Genomic DNA, 26,308 nt, shown 5'->3' with positions numbered 1-26,308 from the left:
TGCAACCCTTGGGTTACCACTGATAGCTGACATTTAAGAGTTTCAATTGCAGCAGACGGTGTCTGTCTCTATTGCCTCTGATTTTCTCAACCAAAGACTTCTTAAGCCACCTTTTTAAAACTTCTAATGAGTTTGTCTAACCCCAAGATGGCACACTGCAGCATTTTATTGTTTTTTTTTTCTTCTCTGCTCATTCTCTGCATAAAGAGGCAGCAACATGCAACACAGACCAGACCAGAATCTATACAAGTTGCAGCCATGTGACTTGCATTGCAACTATTTCTGCACAGACTGAAGAGTTATTAGTGGTGAAAACATCTGTCAGCGATATCAATGACACCCCTGCCTTTGTGTCGTACCATCTACCTCCTTCACCTCCATCCTTCTGCCCTGCTCTTCTCCTCACCTCACATCTACCCTTCCTCTCTCCGCTCCTCCCTTTTCTCTTCCAGCAATCTGATGCTTCATCTCTGCCGTCGGCCCCGCATATTCCACCTGCTGTCACTCTTCTCTTCCTGCCTCCTCTCCCTCTTTTCTCCTTCGTGCCTCTCGCCACCCATCCCCGCGCACAGTATTTTGGATTGCTAGTTTTTGCAGTATCTGTTTTCTCCCGTGTAGTCACATCCACATTGTTCTGCAGTTCACCGTCAGCATCCATAAATCCAATTTGCTGCTCATGCTTGTGCTCCTGCACGTGCATATTTCAGACGCCATTTAGTTGTGTGGACATTCGAGCATTTCGTGCGTCTTATTTTTGGATGTGTGTGTTTACATGCTTGATTGCAGCAGCATCATTTTGCATCCCGCTGCCACTATGTTTGTTTTCACACGTCCGCTTGTGTGAGTGCACGTATATTACGCTCTTATCTGTGCCCTTGTGCCGGCATATATATTTGTAATTATTTGCGCGAGTGTGTTAGCGATAGCTCTAGGTGTAGCTGGCTGTCAGTCTTGATAAGGCTAGCTGTTGGGAGGCGTTACTCGGGGCTGCCGTTTGCCTGGCCCCCACGCCGCTGATCTGCTGAGAGGGAGCTGAACCATTAGACACGCTGCAGTGACTACAGAGAGGGGGGAGAAAGAAGGAGTGGGAGGGTGAAGATGTATGGTGAGAAAGTGGGAGATGGAAAAAAGAGAGAGAGATGCAGGAATGAGTAATAGGGGTGTGAACGGGATCGAAAGACAAACCGAGAGGGGAAGGAGACAAAAAGATAGCTGGTCAGGTAGAAGAGAGAAGGAGGAGGGGAGCGGACATATGGGAGGAGAAGTAGGTGGAGGAAGCGTTGTAAAAGATGAGCTGTGGAGTGATAAGGAGAGGAAAGGGTGTGACTTATTAATATCCACCCTTACACAAATGAGAATATTCACATCAAAAGAAAGTGTGACATTTTTTAAGCACAGTCTTAGGTGGTCAAATCTTTCCATTTATCCCCAGTCTCTCACCTTCCTCTCTCCCATCATTTAATATTCTACCAATCATTAGCTTTAATCTAAGCAGTACTTGTTCTTTCTTCCTCTATCTCTCCATCTCCCTCTCTGTTCCCTGAGGAGCAATCCAGTTATCACTGCACTGCTGTCTCCTCTGCTCTCCTTATTCAGAAGTGTTGAATATGTTTCAAGTTTCTTCTGTTTCCTCTGGGAATATTGGCCTCTTGCGTGTAAGAGGTAACTGAAGTGAAATCGCCATCGGCCTTGACAGTGAGATAAATGTGGATGTAGCTTCTCAAGTAGTTGACACCAGGTTGTCAGTTTGAATTTGGTCTGAGGACCGAAGCACCCACTCCTCCTTATAATAAATACAACTGGAATTGTCATATTCACTGCTTTAAGGTGCTGGCTTTATAGTTTGTCAAGTTGAAGACTGAACCAGCATAATTTGCAAAGGTTAATACAGTATGTCATGGTTACTGTGTCAAAACCTCAGACAGCTCCACTGCTGCTTCTTCTAACAGCGCATCACAAATCTATTATATCCCTCAGCAAATACAATAAAAAGTAGTTATTGTGACATGTGTGCTTTTTCTGAGCAGATACTCTTTATAGTACTGACGTGAAAAATAAAGGAACCGTTAGGAAAGTGGGGAGGGGCTCGTATCCGGTCGCAGCGGCTGCAATTCATGAGTGACTTCAAGCCAAGCTTTACATATCAAGCATTCACAGTTTGACCACTTCCTCATGCATCTGCTGCTCAGATACAGATTTGAAATGTTGACTGCTGTGCAAACTGTGACTATCTAGAACAGATCAGACCACGGGTAAAATCTAGTTTGGTATCTTGTTTCACACAAGATGGTTTAGTTTAGTGTGCAACGAGATAGCTTTGGCTTTAACCTTAGATGTGTCAAAAATCTGGACAAAGAAACTGTCTGTGCACTTATGAATATGTAAGCGTGGCCTCAGTTGTTCTTATGGGCTGCATACTGTGTATTTTACTGAATGACATGAACAAGTCTCATCTTGTCCTTACCCTTCCATCTACTTCATATGTCATTAAAAGGACACGCCTAGAGTCACATGCAGCAGTCACAAAACCTACCAAACTGTTTCTGCTACCCTCGTGGCTTCGTTCTATCCCTTTACCAGGTAGTCTCCAGCAGATGTGTTCCCTGATATGCTCAGGGTTCTGCTCACTATTAAAGATGTGGCCATCTTCTCCTTAGTGTGTGCTCTTTAGGTTTGAAAACCTGGGTTCTGTAAAATGGCTTGAGACAGTGTGGATTGGTATCAATGCTATATGGATACCGTTGAATTGAAAAGGCAATCTTGTTTTGATCCTTTGACTATGTGTTGCATTGCTAACTTCTGATTAGTCCTAATTCCCATCAGAGATCTCTGTTCTCTGATCCAGGGACAATGCCTGTGAGATAAAACATAAGGAGGAACCTAAAAGCTGTAGACAAGTGGTTAAACCATTTGATTGAAACCAGATGTCTGGAGTCAATATTCATGTGTATGGTCCTGCTCCATTTTCTATATAAAGAAATGAAGTAAGAGAACACAAATTGTTTTAATAAATGACAGGATTGACTGAGCCTACCAGTGGTGTTAAAAACAATGGTTTCCCTGACCCTCAACTAAGCCCACCGGCTGTCTGTGACATTCACCACTAGTGAGGATGTGATGCAACCATCATTGCTGTTAAACTAGGTTAGGGCCTGGCAGTTAGTGGGGCATCTGAGGCTGCTTATATCACAACAATCATCAGTTGGACATGTGTAGATGAGAGAAGCTCCAGGAATAGAAAGAGTAAGGCTGGACAGGTGCATACTGTGCAGTGCCAGATCAGCATAAAGTGATGGGGAGTTTTATAAATATGATACTGTAGAGTAGAAGAAAAGTCAAAAAGTCATAGATCACATTATCTTGCCTGCGAAGGTGGTGGAAAACAACAGAGCCAAGGATCTGTGGAACTTCAGCTTCCAGACTGACAAACAGGTCCTGGCTGACCAACTGGATACAGTATAGTGGTGGTGGAGAAAGAACAGAACAAGGTGGTGGTGATAGATGTACTCAGGGCAGTGAATCCCCCAACTGAGAGAGAGGCTCTAACTGATCCCAGGAACAACATGTGAAGCCTCAGTCCAGAATAGTGCAGCTCAAGGAACAGCTAAGATACTGGGCAGGACCCTCAAACTCCCAGACCTCTGGTAGAGGACCCGAGCTTGAGGATGACACAGATGTCACCCCGTGGTATAAATTTAATAAAAATATATATATATTTTTTTTGCTTTTTTGTACTCTTGTATTAAACATTTTAGTAGTTATGTGATGCATAACACCATAGAACTACTAAAATAGTTTAAATGTCAGACTATGACATATATTAATCAATATATTCAGCTGTAGTTTGGTCACTGACAATAATAACAACAGTGTTTCGCATACACACACTTATATTCATGCATGGCGTACCACAGATATGAGTGTTCAAAACTGGGTGATATACAGCGCATTTAACTGTGTGTTTAAAGTATCGATGATTAGGAGAAATATATTAAAGTTTCAGGGTCGTTAGAAATGAAAGAGTCTGAATGTTTTAAAAGAAGAGCAACATATTCAAATCTTTGAAGAAAGATTATTAGAAAGATTATACAGATTACTTATTATAGCCTAATCAAAAAATAAAAATCGTCTTTATTGAAATAACTAGTGATCATTGTGTTATTTCATATTTGCATAGTAATTGAGATTCGAAAGCTTTGGAATCGTTTTCTAGATAATAATAAGAACCGGTTTTTCCTCCCTCTCCACGGCGTTGTAATTGCATAACTCCTCTTTCTTTTTCTTTCTTTTTTTCCTCCCTGTCTTTCAGGAAACAAAAGATGAATTTTAGCCGGTGTTGGCTCCTCCCCATTCCTGCTGTCTCTCACACACTCTCTCAAACTCTCTCTGTATGTGCGCTCTGTCTTCCCCCGTCGTCTCTTTCACACTCTCGCACTCCTGTAAATGCAGCTCTTCTTTCAGTTTGTGTGCATTTTTTTTTCTTCTTCTTCAGTGACAGGGACGAGAAGACAGAGAGATTTTGTGTAATAGAAAGTGAGAGAGGAAGGGGAGGGAGGTAGCTATAGACGGCGGGAGGGAAGGGAGGGAGGGGTAAGACAGATAGACAGAGCAGGCAAGCAAAAGGGACGGAAGGGAGGGGAGAGAGAGAGAGAGAGAAAAGAGGGGGAGCACATGTGTATGCTTGTCACTAAGGGGCTGGGAGAAGGACTAAGGGAAGCGAGGTAGCTGGCCACAGCCGCCATATGCTGACTGGATTCCTGTTCATGTCTGCTGTGTGAAGACTGTAGGTTTGTGTTGTGTGCTGGCCGGCTGGGGAACGCACCATGGGAAGCTCACATCTCCTCAACAAAGGCATGCCTCTAGGTAAACAACTAGCACTCTGCTTTTATGTAGAAACTGTCTCAGTGTGTGTGTGTGTGTGTGTGTGTGTGTGTGCCAATATTTGTGAACTCACTGTACATTATTCTGCCTTCCTTCTTCCCCTCCCCCTTCTCTCTCTTCCTCTCCCTTTTTCCGTCTTCCTCCTCCTCCTTAATTCTCTCTCACTCTATTATCTTTTTTCATCGCTCAGCCTCACTCGTCACTCAACAACGGTTAGCCTTTTCTCTAAAGCCCTGTGTGTGCGTGCGTGCGTGCGTGTGTGTGCGTCTCCCTCTGAATGTGTGTGAAGAGGCAAATCTCTCTGCTATTGAAGGCTGCTTGAACACCTCCATTTGCAGCGACAGAAATAGACCTCTCTCTCTCTCTCTCCTTTCGAGGGCTAGCAAGGACATGACACATATTTCCCTTTCATTGTGCTTCTTTTTCACGCAGAGCCGCTGCCTTGAAGCGCACACACACACACACACACACGCACGGACACACGCGCACACACTTTTGCGCGCCCGCACATACAGGGAACTCTAGTGACACACATATTCAAGTATAAACATGAAGGCCCTGTGCACACAGGCAGGTGATGGGTGCACAATGTGATGACAGGGGCTTGAAAAGACTATTCTAGAAAACAGGATCAAGGTAGAGCTGTGAGGAATAAAAGAGGTGGAGCGTGGGGGGGGGGGGTCGGTGTGGAGCAGCAGCAGCAGGAGGAGAGGAGGAGGAGGAGGAGGAGGGTGTGAGGATAATTGATCATCCACCACCCTTGAGCCGAATTAGTGCATCTGTGCTCACCTAAATCTGGATTTGCGGAGGCATTTCTCCAGGAAGAAGCTGTAGTACGTGAAATCATCAATGGGCCGTATCTCTTGATGGTATCGAAGATTAAAGTTGAGGCTCAGATCTTTTTTTACTTTCTCTTTCTTCCCTTCCCCCTCCCACTTTCCTCTCTCCCCGCTTTGGGAGAGATCCTCTCCGGATCTGCCCTAACAGGTTGAGAGTTCAAGGTCACGGGAATAACGGCGATTACGGTTCATGGGAGGTTTTTGCCCTTTTAAGGTCCGCGAGCACAAATCTCTCTGCCGGTCAATAACTGTGACGCTGATCTGCTCATCAGTTTTTTTTCCGGCACAAGATCGTTGGACTGTGATTGATAGAAGTACCGATTCATGTTTTTAAAGGCAGGGGGCCCTCTGATCTGTCTGATCTCCTTATAAAGGCCTAGATCAGTGACACACATCGGTCCTCCCTCTCACCGCCTTGTAAAAATAAAATGTCATGTTGATTTTTTTTTATCTAAACACTAATTTATTTGGTGTGCTCGATAGGAACAGCTGATAAGCCCGTTGCAAAGTAAAGCGCAGCGTGATTGTGCTTAATGTCCCCAGGCAGTTTCCCACCAGGAGGTTTCATGTTGACATGTTATCATGACAAAGGACAAAATCAAGGAAACGACTCGTGTGGTGACATGTTGTCAGTTTGCAGAGAAATGACGTTCCTTGAAATTGCTATGAGAGAACATGTGACTACAGATCCATGTTGGAATGTTAAAAATAGAAGCTGGATTTTCCACCCCTTTTTTATTTTTTTTTAAATGCAATTTAAAAGGTGGGTATAATTTACAACACTTCAAATCATGTTCAGTGAATAGACTGTGGCACTAACAACCACTAAAACGCTTGGTCTGTGACACTCAAAATATGTTGTTGTATAGTGTAACAAAAATCCTTGAAGAAAGCACAAGAAGAAAATACTTTGAGCAGTGATAGATCTGCCAGACATTACTGAATGCGTAATCACGCTGTATTTGATTGAGAAGTGAAGAGAGATCAGAAACAGGGACATGTAAGTAAGAAGCATGACAGTGAAGACAGGTGGCTAAATAACAGGCCTGCAAAGTAACGTTCAAAAATAACAATTAAGAGGGAAGCTACAATTGAGTTATGAAGACTTAGCACTAAACACTTATTACCTGAGTGCATACATCGTTGCTAACTATCCGTGTTGACTGATAAATGGAACAAGTATAATAGAACCATGTATGTTCTTGATTTCACTCAAAGATGTCACAGTTGGCCCCTAAACTCAAAACAGGGAATCATTAATCTACATACAATTAATGCTTCACAGCCTTAATAATCCATTAGGAGGCCATATGTACTCCGGAGTATCCACGCTGACCCTAATCCTATTGAAACTTGAAAGTGATTGTGACTTTTTTTCTCTGCATGTTAACAGTTAATCCAATGAACCATGCTGGCAGCCATACAATAATCCAGTTACAGCCTGCATTTGAATGTAGTATTTCCTGTGGTGCAAGTATTGTCTGAGGCGGTAGCTTTTCCTGTTTTATGCCAATATTGTGGTGATGTGCACGGTCTAGACATTGGGAAAGACCTACAGGTGGAAGAAAACAGTCAAATAAATATATTCGTTCTAATTTCATATCCAGCCTGCAAGACTGTATTTTAGTTTGTTTTGGGACTAATTCATTGCGGGCTACAATGTGTAGTTTTATTGATCTATTGAGATACCAGTATGCATTGTTTACACTATGAGGCAATTCTTTTTCCTATGATGGGAACAAAAAGCTGAAGAACCTGAACTGTAACTGTGAGTGAAGACCTGGTGTGCGTGTGTGAGTTGGAGGCGCCTACATAGTGAGCTACTCTGTGTTTCATGTGTCATATATCACTGTACGTTAGTCAACCAGCATGGGTCGGAGTGCTGACCACACACCTGCATTTGTGTGCATGCGGGTAGAGTACAGTGTTTGTGTGTGAGCACATGTGTGTGGATGAGGGAGGACCGAGGCGGCGATCTGTCCATTCCTTTACCCGAGAACTGAAATGAATGCTGATATAAAGCGCCACAACCCTAGAGAGATGGACGGGACAGGGGCGAAAAAAAAAGAAATGGCAAAGGAGATAAAGAAAGCCTGGGGAAGCGAGACTGAAATGAGAAACGAAGATCTGAAAATATGGCTCGAATAGATGAAGAGGTGGTGAGATCAACACTGAGGGGTTGAAAGAGGAGGAGATAGGGGCTTTTAAGCCACGCCATGTTGCTGCATACCACAGGAGCCAGTAATGTTATAAATCGGCGGTCGCAGACTGATCACAAGTGCCGACAGCAATGCTTTTATTTCCCTTCTTCTTTTCTCCTTCCAGCACAGTGAAAAATACAAGCACTGCTGCAGAAATGTGTCCTCTGCCAGTAATACGGCTAAATGTTCACTAACTGAAAAACTTAGCTGTAGTTTGAATAAGCTCAAATAAAGTTTGTAAAAAATGAAATGTATCTGAAAGGCCACATGCTGTGGTGCGAAAGTGGACATTATATTTAATTTCTAAGAGTTAACTCTTATTTTCATTATCAGCTAATAACCTAAACGTTTTCTTGGTTATTTTATTAATAATTTGGTCTATAAATGTCACTCAAAGCTGACGATATCTTCAAATGTCTTTTTTTTTTTTTTTTATCTGATCACTATTCTAAAACCCTAAGATTTGCAACATAGAATAAAAAAGTAGCTCATCCTCACATTTTAGAAACTGGAACTAGCAATTTGTGGCCTAAATGACTATACTCAATTAAAAACAAAAATAAAAAATATTACCTTTATTGCTTAAAAATGACTGATTGTTTAATTTATTTTGGTCAGTCTGTTTTTATACTTCAGTGTTTGCTATATTGTAAACCCACAGATGCTCTGGAAAGGCAGGCCTGTTCTTATGAGCGTGTGTGGTGACACCCTGTTGTTGTTGTGGTCAAACCTGTGGCCTAGCAGCTTGTTTTGACACATCACTCCATATTCCCAAGGCGAACAGACTTCCCAGCGACCTTCACATGTAAAATGCATGAGAAAAAATTCTTTGTCATCACCTTTGTCGATGGCCAGTCCAAAAACACGGTCTCCTTCCTCTGGGACAGTGATCCAGCTGTTCTTGTGAGCTGGTCAGTGGCAGCTGGATGCAGGCAGGCCGCAGGGCTTTCCCACTGGCTCTCCTGCTGCAGTCACTGCCAGATGCTTTTCCCATCTCTTCATGTCAGTCAGACAGCATTACGGTCATTTAGATCTGATTACACATTTTTGCGAGGGGTGCAGTTTTCATATCTGGAATGTCATTTAGTCCAGCCCCTTAAGACCACAGTAGCTCAACTGTTACTGCGCAGATGGCCATTGTTTTTTTTTTTTTGTTTTTTTTTTCATTTTTATTTTTTTTTTAAGAAAACAATGAACAAAACTTTCCTTTTCTTTCCAGTTCTTAATGTTTCCTTGGGTGCAAATCACTAGCACTGCATTTCATCAGTGTGTGTTATTCATGGTGGTGAATCTGAATCAGAGCGCTGTGGGCCCCGTTGGCTTTCAAAACCCCTGTTTGCGCTGTGAACGCTCCCAGCAGTCACACAGTCCCTCGGCTGGAGGGGAGGGCAGAGAGAGGGTATTTAATATACTGACAGAGGGAGGAAGGAGGAGGAAGACGTGGAGAAGAGTTGAGAGTTCAGAAACTGAGCAGAAAGAGGAAGGAAACATTTTGGCAATTCATATTCATTATAATGAAGGGTTTATTGAGTGCTTAATTTGACGGAAAAGTGAGAAAATACATTAAATAAAATAGACAGAGAAATAATGGCCACTTGTTCGGTTTAGAAATTCAAAGAAAAAAAACTGAGGTTTGTGTGAGAGACAGTGCGGGACAGTGTTGTATCATATAGTACTACTCAGCAGTCAGCAGTGCTGGTCCTCCCAAGGTCATGCATGGTGCTGGAATGAGAGCTATTTCCTCTCTCAGTGCGTCCAAGTGTGAGCCGGAGAAATGTCTGGAATCCCTGTTACGCTCTTATAAAACGCCATTCTGCTCATTATTTCCTGAAGTCAAATATTAAGTGTTTAATTACACACCTCATCTCTGAATCCCACTCTGTTCACTCACAATCTGGTAAAATATTGGCTGTGCCGTGCAGAAAGTCTTACAGTTCAGACAAGCGTGCCTGAGTTACACTGAAGGTTGTGTTGAGTCTTTTTCATTGTTGTTCATCTACAATGTCTCCACTATGCTCCATAGATTTTTGTATTGATGTGTAAGTGCAATGGCCTCTGGGCAAATCCTATTAGGGAAAGCTAATGTTTTACCGAGCCACATAAGGCATTGCAAGCAGGATTTGAGTTTCACCTTACTGGTCTTACCACACTGTGAGGCAGCTTCATCAGATCGGGTTTCATGCTGTGTTACGTTTTGAGCTACCTCTGCTTCAGTGCATCTTGTCAGGGCTGCAAAAAAACGCAATCTAGTGCAATCTAGTGGAGACGCTTTCATCTTTATAGACTAGGGTTCAAATGAGACATGTTGTCACTAATACAAAATGCTGTTGACAAAGCCATGTACCTGACACCGTAACTCTTAACAGCAAAGGCACTTCCAGTGAGCTTTCTCAGACAAGCTGCCAATGTGAGGCTGAAACCTGCATCGTGAGTGAGTGTATGAGCTGTTCTTTCTCCTCCGCTGCTATAACAATATGGGATCAATAAAGGATTAGTTTTAGTTTATTTTCCCTCTCTGCCCTGTCTTATCTTGAACCTTGGACACAAACGCCACTGTAGGTGCAAATAACTTCAGAAGAAATCTGCAAAGCATTTTAAATATTCCTGCTTCACAATAAACATGGGTCCCTTAATTCTGTCTTCAGAAAGCACAGCACAAAACGCTGCAGCGCGCTGAAATGCGAGCCTGAAATGCATGTAATTGCGTGCATACATTATTTCCCCATGCATGCACACCGTCTCAGTCAACAAGCAGAAAAAAAACGCTCCGAGTCTCTGCAGAGGAAAAACAATAAATCCCCACAATATTACTTTCCACATTCTCGTGTCTCGTGTGACATTATGGAATGTCAGAAACAGGATTATCATCCACCTACATTTGGAAAGTTCATCGCCTGCTTTTTATTCAGCATCCCCCTGTTTTTTTTTTATTCATATTATTCATATGGTTTACAGTTATTCACTCCTGGGAGCTGCCAAGGTTTAACACCTTCAGCCACTGTGCCGTTCTAGTGGAGCAAATGGAATGAATACAAAAAAGACAAAAACACAGCCACTGGTACCTGGCTCAGCGTAGTCGACGTAACATGTCAACACACTCCCTACAATTCAAAAGTATTAAAACTGTCAATGCTTACACAGCGGTAAACATGTATACTTGTGCGCTAAAATGCTAGTCTGCTGTGTTGAGCTCTTCAAACAACTGTGATTGGAACTGAGCTGCTCATGTTCGAGCTGGAGCTAATAAATAGCGAACAACCTAACGGAAATCACTGCAGTGACAAAATGAGAGTAGACGTCTGAGTAGACAGTGTGAAGGAGGCAGAAGGAGGGTGAATTTTCAGTGCCACTGGGAAGAAAAGCGTCTCAACCCATTGTTAAATTTCTGGGGTGCTGTCAGACTATGCCGTAGATCTGAGGCAGAAGCACAAATCCAGCTTTAGATGTCAAAGTGCATCTCTCCAAACTATTGTGCATAAACATAAAAGGGTCACACGTTGAAAAAAAGGACAGGATGCAACCATAAAACATGTCCACTAATGTTTTTTTTTTTTTGCAAAGGTGACTGTCAATATTGATTAAGAACATAATGAGAAATGTGAAGCAGGTGTCGGTAAGAGCAAGTTAATTGTGTATGAGGCGTAGTGCTGTTAAGATAACTCTGTCAGTGATTTTTCCTGTCATTCATTTCCCTCATAAGCCACTTAATGATAGCTCCGTACGGAGGAATGTTAATCTTCTTACTAATTTGTGGGACTGGAGCTGCCAAACATCTATCCACAAGTATGGTTCTCATACTTGTTTCTTTTCTTTCTTTCTTCTTTTTTTTTTTGAAACAAACTGTTTAAATGATGTTGCTTCTTTCTCGCGATATTAAAGCTGAAAAAGTCAACAGCATGTCCATCTGGAGGTCTGAGCCCGAAAGTTTTGGGAGGAATAATTTGAGTGAAATGACTGAAACGGTTGCTTATTTGAGATGTCAGCCGGTACCTCCCAGATGGGAAGACGTCAGGAGTGAGTGATGAGTGCAGTCAGCATCAGTGGAATGAGAAATAACTCTGCATTTATTTCATCTGGAGGTTTAGGGAGCTGTCAAAACTTTGCCTGTCAAAGAATCCCAATTACAAATAACTCAAATGACACACCGGCTTGGATTTTCCTCTACATACATTTGTCCTTCAGATGTCTTGAGTCGCAATTAGTTTATCTGCCAGTGATTTGAGAATATGAAGGGAAAAGAAAGAGAAGGGGAATGCTGTTGGGGGGAATATTTAAGGAAAACTAATTAATGCAACTCGCATCGACCACTGTTCTTTTTAAGCCAGAACAAATGCAGTGGAGTCATGCATCATATCTGGCTTCTTAAATGCCACTTATCGTCGTGTAAGGCCCAGCAGCACTCTGTAGGTAATTGTTTAATCTGAGGAGATGATTTAATAAAGCTGTGGAAAGGTTGCAGGAGGAGCTCACTCTTAACCAGTTATTGACAGCTCTTAGCTCACTGGCTGCCTCTCTTCACACACAATCTCTGCAAATGCTGCACTTCCTTACTCACCTGCCAAAGCCTTACAATTCATTGTTTTGATCATTGTGTTTCTCTTATATATATATATATATATACGTATATATACCCTCAATGTCAAGCTATATTAAATTGAATCTAGATGGTGGTATGCTCCCTTGTTTTCTGACTGAGGGTACCCCCATTTTTTTCCAAGTAAGTGGCTCCCAAGAGTCGCTCTTAGCAGTTAATTAATATTATCATTGAATATACTGTATAAGAACTAATCATATGAACTAGACAAGGTACTATGATGATACCATAATGATGTTTTTGTCTCCTGATATGTGATTTTACAGGAGTGTATTACGTATTTTACAAGGGCGAGTGTATCTCTTTTAGTGTTATTTTCTGCCACTGTACCTGCAGTTACTCCATCTTTCCTAATTACTGCCTAGAGACATTTTAGAGTCAAACAGTCTGTAATAATTAAAGCAAGCCAGTGACATATTTTAAAGTTATGGTGAGAAAAACTGCTGTTGATTATGACCTCACACTATGGGAATCGGAATTAGAATTAGAATTAGAATTAGATGGACAGCTGCTCTGGGAGATTTTTTTCTTCCGTTACGCTTATTGTTACAGTTGTCATAGCAACTGCATCAGTCCAATGAGTCCAGAGCAGAAACACTATGGGGTACAGGTGACACTTTGTGTTTAGTGAGAAGAAATGACAACAATTAATATTAATGAATGTGTTTAGGATCCTGCTGGAAGATTTTACCACACGATGAATGTACATGTGAAGGTCTTAACCCTTGTGTGGTATTCACCCCTGGTATCCCTCAGGTCAGACTGACCCACGACGTATTTGAGGTTTGGAGAAAAGTCCTAATTTCCCTGAAGGAGACTGCACTTGTATTGGTGTTTTGTCACAAGATGTGATGCTCTGTTCTCTTCCTTCTGTTTATCTGACAATTTTTTTTCTGTTATTCTATAGGTGTCAGGCCACCCATTGTGAATGGGCCCATGCACCCACGCCCACTAGTGGCGCTGCTGGACGGGCGGGACTGCACTGTGGAGATGCCCATACTGAAAGACGTAGCAACCGTGGCGTTCTGTGATGCTCAGTCCACACAGGAGATACACGAGAAGGTAACGCACAGATATCACAACATCATTTTGACTTGGGAGTTTTCCAAGAAAAACTCCAATGTATTTTTATATGAAGTGAGAGGTGCGTATCTGACATGAACCTTTATAGTCACAATTGCTGAACCAATAACGGAAAAGCAGAAATAAATGAAAAGTTTAGAAATTTCAGTATATCTTATTAAAATCACATTTCTTTTAAAACTACAGTGGATCATGACACAAACACTGCTGAGTCACACAAACGCCAAGAGACCATCACTCACTTCTCTTCTTTTTCATTTGTATGTCTCTCTCATATGTAGTGTCAGACATATTTCTTGGATGCTTCTCTAATTTCTTCCTCATCACCGAGACGATCAGTAATGAAACCTTAAACACATCTTTTTACTTCCACACTCTTAACCCGAATTAGTTGACTTTACTTGAAAAAAACGCGTGGAAACCCGTTGCCCTATACCACTGAAGTTTTTACACAAGCTCAAACTTAACATGTTGAGTTGTATTAACATGCAACATTAACTTTTTACACAAGTATAGTATTTACTTTTATTAGTAGTGTGTACTCAAAATCATTAAATAAAACAAAAATGCAAGATCTATCTGCAGATAGATCTTGCATTCTTGCAATATGTTTAGATATTTACCTGGTTTGGATTATCTTAACTAATTTGGCAAGAGTTTGACTGTCTAGCTTTTAATTGGAACAAACAAAAAAATGTCATACATTCATGAGTGTTAAATCTTTGGTATATGTTGGGACATGTTTGACAAGTAACGTTAGGAGACAAAGTTCTGGCGTTTGTAGCATAATCCATCAATCTCATCTAACCGAGTCTGCCAAAACTAATTATCACTTTCACTGTCAATTAATCTACTAACTCATCTTTGTCAATAACATTGTTGAAAATGATTTTGAAAACCATGAACAATCTCCACAGTTTTCAGAGACAAAATGTGACACTATAGAAGTAAGAAAGCTTTACATTTGCCTATCTTTGGCTCTTTTCTAAAGAAAATGTATGAAACAATCTCTCATAAAAATACGTGCCACATAAATCTTGATCTAATAATAATTAGCCAATGTAGATCTGTAACTAAATAAGGTCAAAACTGATTTTAAAGCTTTTCACAGAAATCTGTGATGCTGCATAGATCAAGTTCATCTTTTATGTTTTTCTCTGATCAGGAAACTGTTTATGCCAATACACTGCCCATCATTATGAGCCACAGAGTTGAAAACAGGTTCCCATCCTCCTCTAATTATATGAATATTTAAATGCCAAACTAAATAAAACAAGTTAATTTGGTCATTTGTTCCACTGACTTGTCAAATTTAAATTTAAATACTGGCTGTCATTAAAGATGTGCAAAAATGTGATACCAGTTACAAAATACACTAAAGGATTAAAGAGAAGCAGACATATAAGTTCCGAATAAAGTGCACAAAGCAAAAATGTGGGCCATGCTCATATCTCGCCACCATGGATCATAAATGGGTTTGTATGTCTGGCAGGGTTACGTCTTGTTCTGGGTGTCTGCCAGGCACTCTCTCTGTGAGCGCGCTCAGTAGGCCACAGTGTGGGAGAAACAGATGGCTCTCCCCCTCGCTCACTATCTGTCTCTTGCTCTCTCTCTCTCTGTCTCCCTGGTTAGCAGCCACCTCATTGTGTAATTAAAAGGGCTTCTTTACTGTAACCGCATGTGATTTTCATCCTCGCTCGCACACAAGAAGCCAACTGCTGGCAATGCTAGAGAAAGATCATACGATTAACTGAGAACCAATTAAAAGGTGGCGGCTGACACCGAACAGGATTTTCACACTGAGCCATATTTTTCTATTCTATGTGATAATCTAATTATGTGCCTCTGAGTCACAATATGTCTTTGGCAGTTTAGACAACGAGACACCGTCCTGATCAGGAGTCGCTGAGACTCATGTGTGAGTAAGAGTCCCGCTAATATTAGACAGTTTTTTTGCTGGAAGCAGACAAATTATCTTGATTCCTGTGGTCCCAAAACAGTTTCTATTGTATTTCATTCTGACGAAATTCAGTTATTAGTTGCAGGCAGCGATATACAAAAACAGGATATGAGGAAACATTTACAAGAACATACTGAGAAAGACTGATTGTGAACTCAGTGAACTCTGGCTCATACAGATGATATTCACTCCATGAAGTGTGCACTGCATATGGTGAAATGAAGCATAAGCAAACTGTTTTATACTTTCCCCTGTTGTATTTCTGTTCATACTGACAGTTAAGGAGGGCTACATTTCATGAAGATACTCTCGAGGATATTGATTCTCCCTATCATTTATCTGTGTTGTGTTCAGGTCCTGAATGAAGCTGTAGGAGCTCTGATGTACCACACCATCACTCTGATGAGAGAAGACCTGGAAAAGTTTAAAGCTCTGCGTATCATCGTCCGTATTGGCAGTGGTTATGACAACATTGACATCAAGTCTGCCGGAGAACTCGGTAAGAGACTGCAAAAAGGGCAGAAGTTTAGTACCATCCAGAGCGCAAAACTGAGATCAGACCTGGAGACGCACGTTAATGCCAGGTCTGAACACATGTACCTGAAGCTGGTCACTGGCAACATTTCTCTACCAAAATCAGAATGCAAGGTCTGAACAGGCCCATAGAGGCACACAATGCTCACCATTTCACTGCATGCTTTTGTTTACGCAGTACAGTGGCCTGTTCTATATTATATATATTCTATATTAAATCCAAACTATTTCTAAATCCTGAAGGTACTGTACTATTATTCAGTATTCAGCCTATGATCTTCAGAAGCTGGGTTTGGGTGATAAGAAAGGGAGCACTAATCTGGATTTGTGATTTAATTCACTGTATATCACCCAGCCCTCACTGTTAAAGCTTGAGTCAGGTTTGATTTGTGGTTTGCTGTTTCACCACCATTGATTCTTATCAGAGTAATATGACCTGTAGATTCAAAAGTAAAAATGTGCTTTAAGCCAACCGAAAGCAGATGTAGTCTGAAGGTTGTAACTGTGCATAATTAACCCCGTTTTATTTTCAGTTGCTTAACTACTAACTAACATCTAACTATGTGACAGAGACATGGCAAACTCAGAAATATAACCATATTCTTCCAACTTATAAAGTATTGCAAAAAGCCAGAAGGCAGCTGCCATGTTTAGAAGAAGTCACTTAGTCTTTTTTTTATTAATCTCTTTCCTGAACTTCACTAACTTCCCCTATCTCCTGCTACCAACAGACTTTGCTTTTTTAAAGTATAGTTTGGTATTTCATAGAGAAACTTGCTGACCTCGCGCCTTCTGACAGGATTTCTCTACCAAAATAGCTTTTAGTAGACTTCATCCCTCCCCACAAATGGCCCTAAAAAGCTATTACAAATCCTTATCTGCTCTCTGGTCCAACAGGCATAGCTGTATGCAATATGCCAGCCGCCTCGGTGGAGGAGACGGCAGATTCCACGCTGTGTCACATCCTCACCTTGTACCGACGCACCACCTGGCTGCACCAGGTCTGTAGCCTCGTGTAACTGACAAAAGAGACTTAAATGCAGTGGATTTAAACTGACTGATTCAAACTGTATTGATTAGAGGAGTGCATTCGGTTACCACAATCTCAGTTTCGACAATTACTTATCACTGTCTACTGACGAATCAGCAAAATTGAAACGTTTCATTTTCTTTAGAATGTGGCTGTATTTGAAAGGCGTTGATGTAAAGTGTAGAAGGTACAGTAACATGTTCCTCAAATCATTATTTAGACTTCCTTCATAATCATGATCACAATAAAATACAAGGATTTAGACTTTGGTCTTAAGTCCTAACAGTAAGGCATAAACCTGGGTTATGTTAAACTGCTTTGTTTTTGTTTAATATTTGTCTGTGATACTTAATTGTTATTCCTGCCAGGCTCTGCGGGAGGGCACACGGGTTCAGAGCGTAGAACAGATCCGAGAGGTGGCATCAGGAGCGGCGAGGATCAGAGGAGAGACCCTGGGAATCATAGGGCTCGGTGAGAAACAACACAAACTCAACTTTACGCCTTGTCACTCTGAACAAAGTACTAGGACCAGCACGCTAATGTGCTCACAGTTGCCACATGGATATTTGTTTCCAACTAATAATCAAAATAATAGCCTCGTGTATATGCTGTTAATGTGAGCAGACTAAACCTTTAGATGATCTGTTTAGTCATAAGTATCAGCTCCCAATAACCATGTAAATATATGATCTGAGTTCATTTCTCTGGTCCTAGTAAATGCACATGTGGCATGTTTCCAGGGAGTACACAAAGTGTTTTGAAGCCAGAATCATTGTAGGCAGCAGAAAATGTGCCTCCATCGTGGCCATCTTCTTTTATTGACTGAATTTATTGATGTCAGTTATGTTGGAAAAAAAACACCTCTTCTTCTGTTATACTTCCTGCAGATTTGACGCTGCACATCAAGCAGAAGCACTTCCTAAAGCAATTAAATAAAACAGCCAAAGTGAAAATGCTATATAGAAGAATTTAAACATAAAATACAAGTAAAAAACAAAACAAAAAAATAAACCAGCCATATGAAACAATAAAATAAAATAGACATTTTACAGTGTGTCAAAGGCCAAGAGGAAGAGATGGGTTCTAAGTAGTGACTTAAAACACACAGAGAGGAGGCCTATCTAATGTGCAGAGGCAAATCAAAGGCACGGTCCTCTCTGAGCTTCACTTTGGTCTTTGACACACCATGAGCCTGTTAAAAGGTATAAGATGTACTGTAAAGCTTTGAAGATGACAACAGTAACATGGTGGTGAGAACATTACTTTGTCGATCGGGCTGCTGCTGAGGAAAGTTGTCAAGTTTTTAACCCTTTAAATAATGTGTCTATTTTTAACATTAATTCATGAGGTTTTGTCCATCGCTCAGCTAAACTGGCTTCCCAAGGAGTTACTTCCAATAAAACATAAGCGGATTAACCAGGAGCTAAATGCAAATCTCTTTCCTGTAGATTGTGCAAATGTGCGTACAAAGTATTTAATAATTAGTGGAAGTTAGAAAAAAGGGAAGGTTAAAGAAACACACACACACACACACACATATATATATATATATATATATATATATACACATACAGTATATATATATATATACATATTTTTATTTTTTTCTTTCAAATGAATTTGTGGTGTGAGTACTGATGTGTGTGTGACTCCATGCCTGTGGCTGCTCATGTGTTTGTAGGTCGGGTGGGCCAGGCTGTGGCGCTTCGAGCCAAGGCCTTTGGCTTCAATTTGGTTTTCTATGACCCTTACTTGGCTGACGGAGTAGAACGATCCCTAGGACTACAAAGACTCAACACACTACAGGTAACACACATACTGTCACACCATTTTGCGTTTTAGACTTACAAATGTTTCCAGCGCTCATGTTTTATAGGAATCCGTTATTTATACTGACAAGAAGCCCTTCCAGACCTCCACACCCTTTAAGCCAGCCAGTAAATCATTTACCTTGATTCTGACTGGCGTAGCTAATGGACAGTTTATGGTGCTGAGGCTGTAAAATACTGAAAGCTAATCCATTTCCAGACCTAATTTCTTTTTTAAATGATTCAGGGACTCAGTTCAGTGAGAAATTGCAATGGATTTGGATTTAAAGCAGCAGCGTGACATTTGCCTGTCTGTGAATGAATGCTGCAGTTGCCCACATCCCCGTTGCACTGCACTGCATGTAACACAGACATCAGCTAACTATTTATTGGTGACATTTGATCGCCTCCTCAAAATCGTTTCCACCTATGTCTCTCTTCCTCCTCAGGATCTGCTGTTTCACTCCGACTGCGTCTCGCTGCACTGCAGTCTAAACGAACACAACCACCACCTGATCAACGACTTCACCATCAAACAGGTAGAGAGCAGCCCACACACACACGCGACACTTAACAATCGCACACACAAATGATTTATTTATCCTGACATCAGCTACTACATCCCATAGCTATAAATATTAAACAGGCGGATACCCAGGGAAGCCCACCCCCTGCATCCTGATTAATGAGATGAGGCTCAGTACTGGGTGCTCTTCTTCAGCCTGAAGGATCATACGGTAGCTCTTAAACAATTCTGACCTTGCTGCAGGAGTGTCACTGAAAAGACAATTGCTTTATGGGAATAAATAAAACATCTCATATTTATTTTCATGGTTAGGTTTCAGTGGGAATTTTTGAGAGCATAATATGTGATTTTTAATAGGTGCACTCTATATATCCTGTTTCATATTTAACGTTATTATGACTTTAATGTCCCCAGGGCAAAGTGAATCAATTTTTAAATTTAAGTCTTGTGTACTAAGTCAAAGTAAATCACTGACTGTGTGTGTGCACGTGTGTGTGTGTGTATTAAAGATGCGACAGGGGGCGTTCCTGGTGAACACAGCGAGGGGGGGCCTGGTGGATGAGAAGGCCCTGGCTCAAGCCCTGAAGGAGGGCAGGATACGTGGAGCTGCTCTGGATGTTCATGAGACAGAGCCTTTCAGGTATTTGCCGTTTTTACATAATATTACCTTCCAAGGCATTTAAATCTAGTTCTATAGACACAAAAAAACATTTAAATAGTAGTACTTATCAATCACCAACCTGTGAAGGTGATAGCATAGATGATCTCATTGAGAAACCTGGATCCTGGTGCTTTGATGGAAGCTATCTCGATACATATACCACCCGAACATCGGTGCAGACGAACACAACCGCATGGCAACAGCAAAGGGGTGTTCCTTGTATCTGTGAGCCATGTGTTCCCCAGATAAGCGACATCCATGCACCAGGCCATCCACATGATGTTTAAGACACCCCTATGCCACCCTATACAAAAGACGCTGTGTTCTGACACCTATCTGCCAGAACCACCACAAACCTTTTGAGCTGCAGTTGCTCATATGTCAGTGAGCCTTTTTATAGCTAATGACCACTGCAGACCAGGAACACCCAACAAGAGTTGCATGTTGCACAGACATCAGAATTGGGCTCAATGTCTTCCACTTGTTTCTCACATCAACTTTGAGAACAAAATATTCACTTTCTTCCTAGTATATTCCTCCTTCTTACAGGTGCCATGATAATTGCTGTTTGATTATGTGATTTTTATTATGTATTAAGTGATTATGACCATAATGTTACAGCTGATCTGTCATTATTAATATTTAAACTAATAAAGCCTTTCAAAAATATTTTTTCCATATTTATGCCTCTGCAACAGAACTCTGCAACAGAAAATTATTATCTTCCACAAAACAAAAATATACCCTGCTAGAAATATTAAATAAACACATCAGATCTCAATGGGAAAACAAATCATGCTGGATATCTATACTGGTATGAACAGGGTAATGAGTTAGGAACTAATAGAGGTCACATTGTTTGATGGAAATGAAGATGATCAACCAACGGACAGCCAACCAAGGACACCCAGAAAATCATGTGGCAGGCTCGTCCATTTTGTGAGGCGAGTGTAGGGGTCAGTCAGTTGTATCAATTCCTTCATCCTCCAATCCCTACATGCCCTTTTAACATAGTGTTGTGCACCAGAAGGAAAACAGGAGCCACTGCACCAGCGCAGTGTCTGACAGTGGTTCCAAGGATTCAACCTGACACCTAATGGCAGTTAGGGCTCTGTTGTCTAGCCTGTAGAGGTCTGTGCGTCCCTCCATGGATATACCATCACTGACCCACCACCAAGCTGGTCACGTTGTAACGATGTTACAGGGAGCATTACGTTCTCCACCCATTCATTTCTCATCTGTGAAAACCACAGGGCAATAGTGGCAGTACTGCCAATTCTGGTGTTGTATGGTAAATGCCAATCAAGCTCCATGGGGCCACTACAGGATGTCAGGCCCTCAGATCACCCTCATGTCTGTTTCCGATTGTTTGGTCAGACACATTCTCATTTCATAGTGCTCTGGCAGTGCTCATCAGGTGAGCTGATGTGGGTTCTGCTGATGGGTCAAGGATCTGCTACGGCCTTGTCCAGCTTTACTTGAGTTACTGCTTGAGTTGGACTGAGCCTCTGTAGGGTCCAGTTATCACCTCATGCTGCCAGGAGTGATACTGCCCCTAGCCAAATGCAAAACTGGTGAAAAACAGGGAAAAAGAGGAGGAGGGAAAAAATGTCAGTGGCCTCCACCTTTAAAACCGTCGGGGGCCGTCGCATTGTTGCCCCTCTAGTGCACCTGGTGTTAATTTCATTAACACTAAAGCAGAGGCTGGTTAACAATCCTTCTGGTACTAACTGACCAGATTAACTAACTTGATGCAATATGATTAAAAATGTTCTTTTCATTTTTTTTTAACAGTGTGTAATTAATTTATTTGTCATGTGATGGATAATTGAATGACAATCTTTCCAATCTTTCCACTGCTCACTGACTTTCCACTGATCCAAACAAATAGCCGGCATCTTAAAAAAAGATAAAACAAGCAATTTAAACAATGTCGCCACAGATCTGGTAAATTATGACAAGTAGTGTTGCTGACATTTTGTAGAATGAGTGATTCAAAGTACTGAATAGGCTGATGCAATTGTATTTGCATGTGTCAGTTTCAGTCAGGGTCCGCTGAAGGATGCTCCCAATCTGATCTGCACGCCTCATGCTGCCTGGTACAGTGAACAGGCATCACTGGAGATGCGTGAGGAGGCGGCCAGGGAGATCCGAAGGGCTGTGACAGGTAGTACACACATGCTGTCATGGCAAAACACATGCCCTCTGCTACAAAAATGTGAACCTAAAAAAAAAAAACAAAAAACAAACAGCTACTTTCTACCAACCTCCCTCTTTTAATGCTCTTTCCCTATTTCTTATTCTTCCCAATGATGTGGTGTCCCCTGTCAGTTTACGACAGGCTGCTTAATTTTGGCCCAACTTTCGGCATAAAGTGGATGTAGCACCGTAACACTAACTAGGTCCCCAAGTGACTCGTAGAACACAGGACCAATCATTCTGGGTTTTTGTTGTTTCATAGTTGACATTTTGTTTCTGTCTTTCTTTTGTCTCGTCTCTTTGCTTTTTTTCAGGTCGCATCCCAGACAGTCTGAAGAACTGTGTGAATAAAGAGTTCCTCACTCAGAACAACCACTGGGCAGGGGTCGACCCAGCGGCCGTCCACCCAGAGCTCAACGGGGCTTATAGGTAATATCTGACTTGAGGTCGTTCATCTGAATTAACAATTATTTCACAAAAATCCCGCAAATATCTATTAGAATAGCTGTAGTTATAAATCTACGAATCTACTTTATTTATCAAATGCAGTTAGTGATGTACAGCATGCCGCAGCCTAGTTGGATGTAGTGTTTGTAGATGTGATGACAGCACTAGCCACACATGATGAAGGAAGCAGCACACTAGTCTAAAATTATACTGACAGGAAGATAGTGTCTTTGCATGGCATGAGGAATTCAACTGGGCAGTGACAGAAAACGACAACAACACACTGGTTGCTGAGGGAGTGTGTTTGTGTGTTTGTGTGTGTGTGTGTGGGGGGGGGTCGCAGCCCAAAATAGCAACACAATTCACATGAGCCGCTCACAGCCTCCAACTCCGTTTAAAACACCGCTCTCCATTTTATGTAAAAAATGATACAGTTTTGGTTTATTTTATGTTTCTCTGAGACTTCTGTCATCCACCAAACAATGAGATAAATAACTTTTCAGCTGAAAGCATTATAAACAAATGTAACCACAACATTCCCAGCGGAAAATAACCACGAACACACTTCTATAAAATTGAAAATTGGATAAATATAAGCATAATGAATGAAATCACATTAATGTCTGTTGTATTTAAGTGTATAAGAAATCTATCTCTGATGGGTTTCAATATGTTAAATAAATCAACTGCCATTTGAATGTATCTCTACTGTTGTCTCAGTCTTTTGACTCTCCTCTCAGGTATCCCCCAGGTGTAGTGAGTTTGCCAGCGGGCGGCCTCCCTCCACCTGTTGAAGGCATAGTGCCGAGCGCTGTGCCCATCACGCACACCCTCCCTCCTGCTGTCACACACCCTCCTCACGCCCCGTCTCCAAACACAGTAAAGCCACCGGAGGGCGACAGAGAGCAGCACCCGAACGACCAACTGTAGCCAACACACATCTCACGATACGAGCTTGCCTGTGTTGTTCCTATAGCGACAGGTTTGGCGTCAGATAGACTGGTCGAGGTCCCAATAACAATCCATGATTCACAACTCTCTGGTAATTGGTTCCCATCATCCAGTTCCAAGGAGGAAGAAGATGAGAAAGAGGAGTGGATAGCTGTTGAGATGCTCTGATCATGAAGCGTGACAGCTGTCCTCTGCCCCGACAAGATGATGATCTTTGCATTCTATGTCCGAAATAAAAACATTTACTATCTGTTGATTTGGGAAGAAAAAATACTGAATCAAACTCCGCTGTCTTAGACTGTAGTGTGTCCAAAGTTAGAAGGGCGGGATTCATGTCTTTCTCTCTTTTCGGTGTCCTTTCCTTAGTTTGACGTACAAACAAAGTTAGTAGGTTATGAAATGAATGTAACCTGTCTGTGTACAGTTTTTAGACTTGCTGCGAGAACATACTGATATTTGTATTTCAGTCTTAACAAAAACAAAAGTGATCTCTCTATGTAGCCAGACTGGTTTGAGAATATGATACGTTTTTTTTTTTGTTTGTTTGTTTGTTTTGGTGTCCCCAAATTAGCAAGCCCCTCCCTCCAAAAAAGAGGCAGCTTTTTGCACACCATCTCAGGAAATTAAGTTTCCGCAGTTGGTATATTATTTTTTAAAAAAGTTTTTGTTTTATAAATTCCTTTACATGCCACTTAGTGCTTTTGTTTTTCTACCTGCTTGCCTTTTTGTGTCCTGCTACATTAGAAGAAGAACTTTAACAAGAGCTAAAGTTGGTTCTAATGTGTGCTTTTGTTGGTTATGTTTAAGGGGCATGTGATTTTGCTCTTGGGACTTGTGTAAATGTTTGACCCAAATCGAGGGGGTTGTAGGAGGAAAGGCTGCAGGGAGGTGGAAAAATGGTATGCTTGGCTGGGACAGCTTCATTCTTTGTCACCATTTTAAATGATACGTCTGCGAGGTGATGCACTGAGGATTTGCGGCAGACTATAGTTTGAGAGAAAGGGATTTCATCTTGTCTTGTTTGTGTCTAATGAGCCAGTTCTACCCCTTTTGCTCACAGTAATTGTGCAGTTTATGGAGCATGAACAGTTTTGTGAATCATGTGTTGCATCATGCTGCTAAATAAGTATTCTCCTGAAGTTGCCCCTTTAGGCTACAGACATGTGAAATCATCAAACGCAGTTGCCAAAAAACTCTGAACTTATTTGTACAGATGTCATATCCACTTAAAAAATGGAATGGTTACTGACAGATCTGGAATTGTTGAGTGCCTGAAGTTGGACCAACTTTTTTATTTTTAATACTACCCAGCTTGTTCGTTTGGTCAACCTTCTAAAAGAGCAACAACATGCTTGTGAGAATGAAAAAAAAGTATCTTGCATATATGCACAATGAAGTGAAAACATTTGGTGATAGCATGTCAGACTTTTGCAATTTCTGCCGACTAGTATCCCTTTAATCTCCCAAGATGGGTCCTTCCTCAGTATACCGTTTAGCCACCCTCTGTGGCCTCTGTGTCTATGTGTACATATTGTGTTCTGCCTGCCTGTGTCAATGTGACTTGGTTGTATCTGTGTCTAAAAAAAAAAAAAAAGCAGCACTGGGAGGAGGGGTGGTGGCGAGTACTCTCCACAAGGCATCATTACAAAGACTGCCGTCTAAATGCACAACAAATCTAAAACTGCTTTAAACTTGACTTCGAATTCAGCCAGTAACCTGCATTTTTACTGGTTACATTCCCACAATGTCAGCAAGATGCTGATATAAAATATCCATAACTCCTTTTCTCTCTGGAATATTTATTACTGATTACGTGTTATCAGGCCAGCGGAGTGACGGTGCTTTCTGGATCCCCTTCTACCAGCAGCTGAGTAGTCAGAACAGTTTACTGTTGCCTACCTGGTCTTCTTCATGGTGAGGTAGTAAGCGTAGCAATCAGGGATGGAAATTCCACTAGCCATTGGTGGGTATTTTACAGCTTCAGCCAGTTTGGGGTACTCACTGAATCTGAGCATCTAAAACAGAAGGTACTGTCAGGATAGAACCTGGAAATCCCCAAATCAGAGCTGAAATATCCTGATCTCAGTCTTTCCTCAGTGTGGGAAGAAACTCTTTGCTAGTTATTTCTGATATTAACTAAAAGCATTCCTCCTTCCAAGCGATGGTTCCACACGTACAAATGACAGACTAGCTTTTAAAGTGTTGAGGTGCTCCTTGGAGTTCCATCCCTGGTAGTAACACACAGTCCACTGTTGCCTACTTTGGTCCCCTTTATGGTAAAGTAGTAGGCGTAGCAATATACAGTATACATATTCTATATTCTACAGTAAATATCATTATTTTTGGTCAAAACTGACAACCTGACAAAGATATGTTTGTGACTGTATGCATTTGTATGAATTATTTTAAAAGGAAATAAACTGTGGAAAGGTGATGCCTGTGTCTTGATATTGATTTGTTTGTATAGTCTCAAATGAGACTTGCATTAAATGGTAATTAGCACCCCTCAGTTGGTTTTGTATTAACTGTAAATTGGAAATCTAGAGTACAACTGGATTGTATTACCAATGAAAATAATATTTTTTTGCAGCCAT

At 41.4% G+C, this 26,308-nt stretch overlaps 1 protein-coding gene across 2 annotated transcripts; it reads left to right on the top strand.

Annotated features, from left to right (window-relative positions):
• The first annotated feature begins 4,611 nt into the window (after positions 1 to 4,611).
• On the top strand, positions 4,612 to 26,148 carry LOC125008047 (C-terminal-binding protein 1). Of its 2 annotated transcripts, none has more exons than XM_047585056.1 (11): positions 4,612 to 4,863; positions 13,423 to 13,577; positions 15,913 to 16,057; positions 16,990 to 17,093; positions 17,491 to 17,593; positions 18,804 to 18,928; positions 19,380 to 19,469; positions 19,966 to 20,096; positions 22,157 to 22,284; positions 22,631 to 22,745; positions 23,484 to 23,665. In XM_047585056.1, the coding sequence occupies exons 1-11, from the start codon at positions 4,824 to 4,826 to the stop codon at positions 23,518 to 23,520; spliced, it is 1,173 nt and encodes a 390-aa protein (XP_047441012.1). In that variant the 5' UTR covers positions 4,612 to 4,823; the 3' UTR covers positions 23,521 to 23,665. The 2 variants fall into 2 exon arrangements, with proteins under 2 accessions (XP_047441012.1, XP_047441011.1); XM_047585055.1 differs by having other exon boundaries at positions 4,613 to 4,863; positions 23,504 to 26,148.
• Positions 26,149 to 26,308: the final 160 nt, after the last annotated feature.

The sequence above is a fragment of the Mugil cephalus genome, chromosome 5 (genome assembly GCF_022458985.1).
Source record: "Mugil cephalus isolate CIBA_MC_2020 chromosome 5, CIBA_Mcephalus_1.1, whole genome shotgun sequence".
Taxonomy (NCBI): domain Eukaryota; kingdom Metazoa; phylum Chordata; class Actinopteri; order Mugiliformes; family Mugilidae; genus Mugil; species Mugil cephalus.
This window is presented reverse-complemented; position numbering and strand designations above follow the sequence as displayed.

Coding starts and splice junctions, on each gene's coding strand:
- LOC125008047 (XM_047585055.1), top strand. CDS start 4,824: ATGGGAAGCTCACATCTCCTCAACAAAGGCATGCCTCTAG. Junction 18,929..19,379: donor AAAGACTCAACACACTACAG/GTAACACACATA, acceptor CTTCCTCCTCAG/GATCTGCTGTTTCACTCCGA. Junction 22,746..23,503: donor GAGCTCAACGGGGCTTATAG/GTAATATCTGAC, acceptor CTCTCCTCTCAG/GTATCCCCCAGGTGTAGTGA.